This window comes from Cygnus atratus, chromosome 25 (assembly GCF_013377495.2).
Source record: "Cygnus atratus isolate AKBS03 ecotype Queensland, Australia chromosome 25, CAtr_DNAZoo_HiC_assembly, whole genome shotgun sequence".
Classification (NCBI taxonomy): domain Eukaryota; kingdom Metazoa; phylum Chordata; class Aves; order Anseriformes; family Anatidae; genus Cygnus; species Cygnus atratus.
Genome location: NC_066386.1, coordinates 633,956 through 644,231, shown reverse-complemented (window position 1 = coordinate 644,231; position 10,276 = coordinate 633,956). Strand labels below are relative to the sequence as shown.

The 10,276-nt window shown below is 68.8% G+C and overlaps 1 protein-coding gene across 1 annotated transcript; it reads left to right on the top strand.

The window, feature by feature from the left end:
• Positions 1–1,813: 1,813 nt before the first annotated feature.
• On the top strand, positions 1,814–9,965 carry TBKBP1 (TBK1 binding protein 1). Its single transcript, XM_050715558.1, is given in 18 exon segments — positions 1,814–1,861; positions 1,864–1,938; positions 1,940–2,009; positions 2,012–2,040; positions 2,120–2,191; positions 2,193–2,243; positions 2,320–2,382; positions 2,384–2,425; positions 2,689–2,710; positions 2,713–2,754; positions 2,757–2,800; positions 2,802–2,845; positions 2,925–3,022; positions 3,025–3,119; positions 3,195–3,244; positions 8,096–8,214; positions 8,461–9,200; positions 9,420–9,965. Coding segments are annotated over 18 exon segments (1,833 nt in total). The 3' UTR covers positions 9,549–9,965.
• The last annotated feature ends 311 nt before the right edge of the window (positions 9,966–10,276 follow it).

Sequence of the window (10,276 nt, the reverse complement as noted above, 5' to 3'; positions counted from 1 at the left end):
CCAGGTGGAGCTGCAGCCTCGGTATTTTTGCTCTCTTAAAGGCGTCCGCAGGCCTCAGGAGGGAGCCGGCTGCTGGGAACCCAGGAGGGAGCGAAAGCCTCACGGAGCCTCGGGGACCTCCTGCGTTGCCCCTGGAGCCTTAATGCCAACGCCGCCGCCTCCCGCTGAGCTCTCGTGGCCGACCTGCCGAGGCGCCCGCCTCGCTGCCGCGCGCCTGAGGCGCCCGTGCCGCAGCCCTGCCCAGCCCGCACCGCCTCGCCCCGCGCCGGGGGCCCGCTGCAAGGCAGGTGTCATGAGGGGTCCCACCGTGGTGCACTTGGGGGAAACTGAGGCACCATGCAGGGGGCAGCAGGGGCCAGGCGCCAGGCTTCGGTTACCCCGCTGGGAAGGCTTGGTTTCCAGTGTCCCCATGCCCTGCGTGGTGCCCCCCAGGCCACCCTCCAGGCCCAGGGCTCTTGGGTCTTGCTTTGAGGGAGCCCCCAGGAACTTGGGGAGTACCAGCCTTGGCTTTCGCATGTTTTTGGGGGCCTACTGTTTTTCCCCCACAGGGAATGATGATGGTTGCCCTCCCTGCCCAAAGCAGGGGGGTGGATCCCGAGGTGCCCCGTCCCCTCTGTCACTGCCCCAGGGGGTGGATTTAAAGCCCTGAGGACAGCATGTGGGGACAGATGAGGGGCTGCGCGGTGCGGGGGGGTTTTTGTCTGCGTTTTCGTGATCCCCATCCCAGCAAAGGCTGCAAAGCTCAGCCCAGGGCTGCCTGCCCCTCACCCCCACCCCCCCCATGCCTTCCCAGGAGCTGGGGGCACGGGGAGCAGCCGGGGGTTCTGCACCCAGGGCTTGGGTCAGCGAGAGCGCCGGGCTGGCCCCAGGCTGTCCCCGCCTGCCACACCCTGCAGAGCTCGCCTCCCTTTCCTGCCTGCTGCAATGAATTATTTGTGTGGTGCGCAGCTCCCGATGAGGCTGCGCCGCGCCGCTTTCCCCGCGGGTGGGATGGGGCGAAGCTTGCCCCCCGCTGCCTCCTGGCCTGCTCCGGGTGCGAGCTCCCTGCAGTGCTGGGTGGGCCCGCTCCGCCACACGCTGGGCCACGGTGGGCTCCCGCTAATTGCATGCCTCGAAATAGCGACCAGCTCGTGGGGACAGCTCCGCTGCCAGCAGCCTGGCCCCCGGTGAGTGCGGGAGGGCATTGGGCAGCAGAGCCTTTCAGGAGCCTCTTTCAGGCCCAGCACCCTGCTCACAGGTGGCTTTGTGACTGTTGTTTCTGGGGACAAATCCTGCCGTGCTGGGGCTGAGCGCTGGCCAGGCAGGATCAGGCCTCGCTGGGGCTGTGCTGTGAGCCAGGTAGCTCCTGGGGGTGAGCGGCAGCGCCGAGGTATATAGGGCACCGCGCGGGCTCCGTGCCGCGTGGGAGGGCGGAAAGCAGCTCGCGTGCGTTGCGGGGTGGGAGTCGGCGGCACCGGCCGCTATTTTCTGGCACTCGCTCCCTGGGGGAGCGTTGGGAAAGTCACCGCGTCCCCCTGGGGCTGCTCCGCCGGGATTGCTCTCTGCCGTCCCGGCTCCTTGATGCCAGCTCCTGCCCTCCTCACCCCCCCCAGCATCTTGGGGTGCTGCTCGTCCCCTGCTCCCTCCCTTCTGTGGGCAGGAGAGGTGACACGTGGCCCGTGTCCCCCCGCTGCCATAGGCAGGGACCTGTCCCCTCCGGCCTGCCCGGCGGCCCTGCAGCTCCGAGGGCGCCTGAGCTGCTGCGGCCCTGCATCTGTCCCCGCCTCACCACGGGGTGCTCGCGTCCCCCCAGGCAGGACTCGCGCGCGGCGCCATGGACTCCATGTTCGAGGACGACATCAGCATCCCTGACGCATAGGAGGGGCGCTGGGGCCAGACGAGGACTGGCTCGACAGCCCCAACACCGACCTCTCGGGTGAGATGTGCTCAGCCTCCCACTTTCGCCCTCATCACCGCCTACGACGACATCAAGAACCGCCTCACCGGGCTCGAGAGGGAGAACTCCACGCTCAGCGGCGCCTTAAGATGTACGAGGTCAAGGTGAGGGCCTGGGGCCGTGGGCTGGGGGGGGGCTGGGGGGCCGGGGGTCCCCGCTGACGGCTCTGCCCCGTGGCCGCAGTACCCGCTGATCGGCGAGTTCGGGGAGGAGCGCATCTTCTCTGTCTACGAGGCCAAGGAGACTTCGCTGCTCAAAGAGCGAGAAGGCGTCGCTGCAGCAGCAGCTCAACCAGTTCCAGCACGAGGTGAGCGGGGCCGGGGGCACTGGGGGCCGGGGGAGGGTCCCCAGGCCATGTGCTGACCCCCGCCCCTGTCCTGCAGCTGCAGAAGAGCAAGGAGCGAGAGGAGCAGCTGGATGAGATGATCCAGGCCTACGAGAAGCTGTTGCGTGGAGAAGGCAGACCTGGAGTCGGAGCTGGGCGAGATGGTGGGCGCCTGCGGCCGGCGGGGGCGCTGGCACGGGGGGGTCACTGGGGTCCCCTTCCCCACGCTGGGCAAATCACTTCTTCCCCCGGCGAGCTGCGGTGGCCTCAGTGCTGCTGTCAGTGCCACCGCCAGGACTCGGCGGGGATGCGGTGATGCAGGGCCGGGGGCTGGCAGATCGGGGTGCCAAGCTCCGGGTGTGCAGGAGGCGTGGGGGCAGGATTAATTGGGGGGCGGTGGGGCTCACCCCTCCGCCCCCCCCGGCAGCGGGCGCTGGTGGAGACGCACCTGGCCGCATCCGGAGCCTGGAGCAGCAGCTGCGGCAGCGAACGGCGGCGCCTTCCCTGGCCTCGGCGCCCCGCTGCCGGGCCAGGAGGTGGCCTTTCCTCTCCCTGCACCCCAACCCCGAAGCGCTGAGCCACGGGTGAGCCCCCCTCGCACGCACCACGGCTCCCCCCCGGGGGCCAGCCTCTGGCAGGGCCCCCCGCGGCCGTGGTGCTGAGCCGTGCCCTGCCCGCAGTGCTGGATCGGCCCGCGGGCTGGCCGAGCCGCGGGCTGGAGGCCCCGGGCCGGCTGGAGGCCGAGCTGGAGGCTGCGCGGCAGGGGCTCAGCGCGCCCAGCACCGCGAGGAGCACCTCAAGGCCGAGTGCGAGCGGCTGCAGGCGGAGCTGAAGCACCTGCAGGACACCCGCGAGCAGGTACGGCGTGGGCAGGATGCGGCCGTGGGGACGCGGGATGGGGGCCGGGGGCTCACGGACGTGCCCTGTCCCCAGGAGCAGTCGGAGCGGGACATGGCCTGGGTGAAGAAGATGGGCGACGACCAGTAAGTGCCCGGGGGTGCGTGGGGTGGGGGCACGGGGGGGGGACCCGGGGAGGATGGGGGTACGGGGGGGACACGGACACGGGGGTGCTGGGTGGGCACCCGCTGCCCCATCGCCCTCCCTGGGGGCAGGACGGGGGGGGGCTGCCCCTTCCCCACCGCTTCTCTGCCTCGTTGCAGGGGGGGTCCGGCGGGGGGGGAGCGGGGGGCGCGGGGACTGCCTCCAGAGGGCGCTGCTGCCGCGCAGGCACCGCGCCGAGCCGGGCCGAGCCGGGCCGTGCTGTGCTGCTCGGTGCGGTGCGGTGCGGTGCTGAGCCGTGCCGTGCCGTGCCGTGCCATGCTGCTCCGTGCCATGCCTTGCTGTGCTGTGCGGTGCCGAGCCGTGCCATGCTGCTCCGCGCCGTGCCATGCAGCTGGCAACACCAGCAGCGTGCCCGGGCTGCTCCCGCAGTTACCGTCTCTGCACGACCCCCGCCAGCAGTTTTTGGGGGATTTATTTTCATTCGCACCGGTGCAGCTGGGCGCGGAGCCGCCGTGGTGCCGGCAGCAACGGGGGGGTCCCTGCTCGGAGCCTCTGCCCGGCCTCCCCCTTGCTGCCGCGCTGAGCCCCAGAGGCACCACCCGGCTTCAGGAGAGGGGCCGGGAGCCCCCGGCCTCGGGGGGGTCGGACCGAGGCACCCCCAGGTTTGGAGCAGGCCCAGGGGAGCTGTCGGGCTGGGCCAGGCCAATGCAGGGCACGGTGCGGCGATGTCCCCCCGAGCAGCCCGCTTCCCTCTGGCAGCAGCCACCCATGGCCCGTTCTGTTAGGCAGCAGCCCCGTTACGCCGCTCTCCTCCTCGTTCCAGCCCCAGGCGCCCGTCCCCACGCTCGGGACGCGGTGGGGGCTCCGTTCCCTCGCCCCCCACGATGTGCAGCAGGCGGGCGCCGCGCTGCGTCTCCTCCGGGCGGGCGGCGAGGTGCCGGGGCCGGCAGCCGCGTGCGGCCGCGCCGAGCTGTGGACAGATAAAAGCTGACGCGCGGGACTCGTGGGGCGCGGGGACGGGAAGGTGCCGGGCTTTTTTCTCCTCCTTTTTCTCGCCGCGACGGATGCTTCTGCCGTTTGTTGTCTCCCGGGAGTAAATCAGCGCCTCGGTCGCAGCGGGGCCATCCTGATCCGCGCTGATTTCCCCCCGAGGCTGGGGCCGACCGAGGGCTGCCGCAGCCCCGTCTCCCCGCCTCGCATCCCAGCAGCCGCCCTTCACCCCCCGAGCTTCCTCCCTTTAATTCGCTTTGGTTTTGGCAAAGCTCAGCCCCACCGTGGCTGGGAGAGGCAGGTGTGTCCCCCTCCAGCAGAGGGTCTCTGCCCCTGCCCTTGCCATCCAGCATCCAGCCCTCCCCTGGAAACAAAGCCCCCAGCGCGTTGTTAATGATTCCCAGACCCCCTCCAATTGGGGTGGGGAAACTGAGGCACCGCAGGCTCCGTGCCCTCTGCCTGCAGACAGCAGCAGAGCAAACCCCACTTTTTGGGGCGCTTTAGCCCCTTCCCCAGGGCTGGGATGGGGAATAAGTTTTTCCTCCACGGCGTTGTCTTTTCTTGTAAATAAGGCTCTTTTTTGTAACCTGCTCCTTTCCACCACTTTTTTTTTGGCGTGAAGGGCACATTATCTCTGCTTTTGATCTTTGGGTGACTTTTCTTTCTTTCTTTTGCCAAATTAGTCAGCCTGCCTCTGTAGTGCGCCCGCAAGGGCAGGAGGGGTTGGGGTTTGACTCACTGCCTTCGATGGCAGCGCTTGCTTTTGTTGTGGAGGCGGCCACGGGATCGCCGCTGCGGCGCCTGCTCCTTTTTTGGGGGGAAAGGAGACTTTGAGCCAATTCCTGGTGCAGCCACGGCAAAACGTCTTCGGTGACCTCAGCAGCGTGGAGGGAAGCACTGACCTTTTCTTTTTTCCTCGATTTTGCCTTTTTTTTGTCCCTTCCCAGCTCCTGGCCGCTCCCACCTGCACTAAGGCCCTTTCCCGGCCAGGTGCCGAGAAGCCAGCGCAGCCCCAGGGGTCGGGGCTGGGCGCGGGTGGGGTCAGCAACACCTGCAGCGCGGGGCTGGGTCTGGGGGGGGACAGGAAGATGCTGGACAGTGCCACAGGACCTGGGGATGTGTCGTGGGATCTGTCCCATGTGAGATCTCCAGCGGTGGAGGTGCTGAGAGCAAGGGGCGCTGGCTGCGGGCTGGGGGGGGCACATCCCCGCTGCCCTCCCGTGCCGCCGGCTTCCCCGCTGCCACGTTAATTTTAATGGGCTTTTGTGGGTTTTAATGAATCTCAAGGGCCGTCTCCCTGTGCAGGGTGGGGTGTGCTGAGCACAATCCCCTCGGTGCGCAGGGGCACGGTGGCACCTTGGGGACGTGCCCAGTGGCTGCAGGCTGATGCCAGCCCCCCCGTGGGGCCGGCAGCCGGTGCTCGGTCCCGGTGTGACCCTGTGCACCCGCGGGTGCTGCCGCCACACCTGCCGGCCTCCACACCTCCTGCAGCTGCGGCAAGGAGCCTCCCCAGCCTCGCTCTCTGTCCCTGACGTCCCGCAGGCCAGCAGGGTGCAGAGCCAGGAGGGGAGCAGGGTCTGTCCCGCGGCCCCTGGCTTCGGTGGCAGTGCCGGGATGTCCCCACGCCCCTCTCCCAGCCAGCAGCTCCCCGGGGCCCCGTCCCAGTGGCGGGGGGGCAAGAGGTCGGTGCCCAGCCGTACCCCCCAGCAGCCCTGGTGCACGCTCTCCCCTGCCCACCCCCTGCCCACGCGCAGATACCAGATAAGCCTGTGGTTTGTGCTTTTATTTAAGGGCTCCTTCTTGTTTACCAGGCGTAACTTGCTCGAGGTCACCCCTTCCCCCCTCCCCAAGCAACCGCAGGCCCCAGGTGGAGGACGGGGCCCCCCCCATGCCCAGCACCCCCTGCCTGGCTGGGGGGGGCCGTGTCCTGCTCCTGCACCCACCAGCTCCCCAGCGAGTGGGGGTCTGTGCTGACCCTGGTGGCAGGAAGGAGCCCCCCCATGCCCAGCTGGGCCTGAGGGCACTGGGGGGCACCTTGCGGCCGGGCAGGAGCGATGTGATGTGGTTGGCAGCGCTGCCCCGCGGGGGGGAAGTGGCACTGCCCCCCCCCCCCCCCCCCCCCCCCGAAAGGCCCTACCGCAGCGCTGGGCAGGATGCGGGGTCCCTGTCCCCATGGGGCAGCTGGGACCCCAACCCCCCCCCCCCCCCGGTCCCCCAGCTTCCTCCAGAAGGTGACCGGAGCTGTGCAGCGGGGGGCGGCTGCGCCCTACAAATAGGCACTGGGTTTGGTTGGAATGAGCTGCGAGTGCCCCTGCAAGTTGTGTGCTTTTATAGGGGATGGAAGGGGGGGCCTTAAGCCATGGCCTCCCCCATATTTCACCAGCCACCACCTGGGGATCGCAGCTGTGCTCACAGCCCTGCACCATCCTGCCCTGCCCCTCTGCCACCACTGCCCCCAGCCCTCTCCTGGCCGTGGCATCCCTCCAGGGACACCAAGGGACAGCAGGGGCAGCGGCGCGGGGCAGGAAAGGTGGCAGGGGGCACGCCTGGGCCAGCGGGAGCCCCGCGGGATCCGGCTGCTCCCACCAGAGCAGCGTCGCTCCCCGGCACTTCGGGGCCTGTGGGTGGCTGGGTTTTCAGCAGCTGTTTTGTTCTCACGTCTTATCTGCAGTTGCGTATCAAAACTCACATTTTATCCTGAAACAGCAATTTTTCAGGGTGTGGGGGAGCGGCACCGATCCTCCCCAAAAGCCCGGTGGCTGCCCTGGCTCCGGGAGGGACCCTCGGGGCCGCTGGTCCTGCCCCCCCGTCCTGGTGCTCTGGCCAGGCTCCGGGCTCGATGCGGGGCTGGGGGCTGCTCCTCGCCCCGCTCACCCCGGCGCTGCGCGCTCCTCCACCCCAGCGCTGCGGTTTTCACACTTCCTCCCTGCGCTGCAGCGTGACTTTGAGAGGAGCGGGGTGGCCCCGGGGCAGGGGGTGCTCCGGTCAGCCAAAATCCAGCACCAGAGCCGGAGCCGGGCCCCCGCTCAGAGCTGCGGCTGCCGTGCCAGCGCTCCCCGGGCTCGAAGTTGGGTCAGGAGCACTGAGGGACCCCAGCGCTCCGCAGGGGGAAACTGAGGCAGCTGAACCCGGGCACCGAGAGCTCAGCCCCAGGCGGGGGCACGCACAGCACCCGTGTCTCCTCTGCTTCTTGTTGGGGGGGAAGCAGGGCTGGAAGCCGTCAGCGATGCCTGGCCACAGCAGTTTCGGAAATGTCCCATGCAGCCCCCCCGGAGCCACCCAGCAGGGCTGTGGGGCCTCTGGGGATGTGACACGGGACCGAGCTGGGGAAACTTCATCTTTTCTTTTCCTTTTCTTTTCTTGCCCGTGATAAGATCGCAGGGGAGGCAGCGCGGGGCTGACCTGTCGGCTGCTGTTACGAGCGGCGTCTCCCGGGTCCCGGGGGTGTCACAACGGCTCAGTTCAACTCGCCGTGCGCGGCGGCGGGCGCACCGAGCCTGACAGCCCCGCGGGAACCTCAGGAGATGGGTTCTCCCTTCACATCACCCGAGAGAATATGTTTTTTAAAAGTGACACCCAAGTTGGGGGAGAATTGATGACTTTGTCAGGGCCTTTGAAAGCTGTTGGTGAGCTCAGTGCCCACCTCCAGCGCCTTGTGCCTGCGCTCCTGCTCCTCCCAGCACCTGGGCAGCAAGGCATGGCTGCAACTTTTCCCTTTTGAGTCAAGGAGCCCGGTTTGGGGTCGTTTTGGGTGCGCCCACAGTGCCTGGTGCAGGGAGGACGCTGCTGGCCTGGGGGACCAGGGGTGATCTGTCCTCGGTGACGCGCTGTCCCCACTACAGGGTGAACCTGGCGCTGGCCTACACGGAGCTGACGGAGGAGCTGTGCCGCCTGAGGAACCTCAGCTCCCTGCAGAGCCAAATCCTCCGCGCGCTGCTGCAGGAGAAGAGCCTCAACGGCGGTAAGAGGGGCCGGGGGTGCTGCAGAAAATGAAGAGCGTGCTGACTGCCCTTGTCCTCCGGGCTCTGCAGCGCTCCTGTGCATCCATCCCGGGAGCATCCCAGGGATGCATCCCGGGAGCATCCGTCCCAGGAGCATCCCTTCCACCGGCTCTCCAGGGCCCCCCCATCCATCCGGGGTGCACACAGGTGCCGCCGAGCTGACGGGGGCATTTTTTGTGTCTCCCCCCTCCCGTTTTGCTTTGCAGGCCAGCGACACTCCCCGCTGTCCCAGTGCCACTCGCCAGCCCAGCAGCGCCGCTCGCCCGCCCCGCAGTGCCCCTCGCCCGCGCCTGGCCGCTCACCGGCCCCGCAGTGCCAGTCCCCGGCGCTGCAGCGGCGCTCCCCGGCCCCCCAGTGCCAGTCGCCCGCCCAGCAGCGCCGCTCGCCCGCCCCGGGGCCCTGCCAGTCGCCGGCCCAGCAGCGCCGCTCGCCCGTGCCCACCTCCAGCCCCTCGCCCGCCCAGCAGCGCCGCTCCCCGGCCCCGCCGCCCTGCCCGTCCCCGGCCTCGGCGTCCCCGCACCGGCTGCCCGGCGAGAGGATGGAGCTGGGCTACGCCAAGCCCTCCAGCCGCCACATCAAGGCCGGCTTCCAGGGCCGCCGCAGCTACTCGGAGGTGAGCAACGTGGCCCTGTACCAGCAGAGCCGCTCGCTCTGGCTGCAGCCCGAAGCCTCGACGCTCCCCAAGCACCGGCCCTACGGCGAGGTGTACCTGGGGGGCACAGGGGCCCCCCTGAGCGCCCGCGAGCCCTTCGAGGAGCACGTGCGCTTCGAGAAGCAGTCGTCGGACGAAGAGGACTGGGCGGTCCCCAGCCCCCCCAGCCCCGAGGTGGGGGCTGTCCGCTGCGCTTCCTTCTGCGCCGGCTTCCCCATCCCCGACGCCGCCGCGCACCGGGCAGCTGCCGCCTATGCCAGGACCGAGCACGCCCAGTCCTGGCCCTCGATCAACGTAAGAGGGACCCCTGCCCGCCCCAGGGCCCGGGGCGGTGGGTGGGGGCAGGCAGGGGCCGGGACCCCTCCTCCTGGCAGCCCTGCAGCGTGCCTCGGTTCCCCCCGCGGCTCCCCAGCCCACGCTCAGCGAAGGAGCACGATGGTGGGAGGGGGCTGGGGGCGAGGATCGGGCCCGGGCCCCGCAGAGGTGGGCTCAGGGCTGCCCCTGTGCCCACAGCTGCTGATGGAGACGGTGGACTCGGAAATCCGGAGCTGCCCGCTGTGCCAGCTGGCCTTCCCCATCGGCTACCCGGACGATGCTTTGATAAAGCACATTGACTCGCACCTGGAGAACAGCAAGATCTGAGCTCCTCCGCCCGCGCCGCCCTCCTGGCTGCGGGCTGCCCCCTCCCCGGACTTTGGATGCTGCATGAGAACACAAGGAGTGACACGGCTCCGAAATACCTCCAAGTATTCAGTAGCTGCGGAGGGACTGACCCCACAGGAGCCCCAGGCCCCTCCTGGCCTCGCGTGTAAGTGGGTTTTCCCCACTCCCCCTTGCCCAGTCCCTGCATCCACGGAGAATTTGGATGCTCGAACCAGGATGCTCGGGATGCTCTGGGCTGGGTCCGGGGGCTGCTGGTGGGGACCCGCCTGCACCCATGGGTTTCTCTGCTTGATCTCAGGGAGGATTTGAGGGACTGGGTCCTGGATCTGGCCCCCAGAAAGCAGGTGAAGGGAAGGGGCTGCCCCTTCTGGGGCTCACTGGGTCAGAATTGGTTGGGGGGGGGAGCTGCTTGTTCTTGGTCCCCCACCTCTTCCCACCAGTTCAAGCATCTTTCCAGTCTTTTACATTAAAAGCATCGCCCCCCGCCCCCATTTCTCCCTTCTCCCCACAACGATGCTGCTGAGAAACAAACCCCACGGCCCATGGCACAGCATGGACGTCCCGCACCACTGCACTGAGCTCTGTGGCCGCCGGCACCCCTGATCCCTGCGGGGCCATGTGGCTGCCTGCCCCAGCCCCACGCCCCCACCCGCACCCCCCCACGTTCAATCTACCTCAAAGCTGCCGAGAGGCCCCCGACGTCGGGG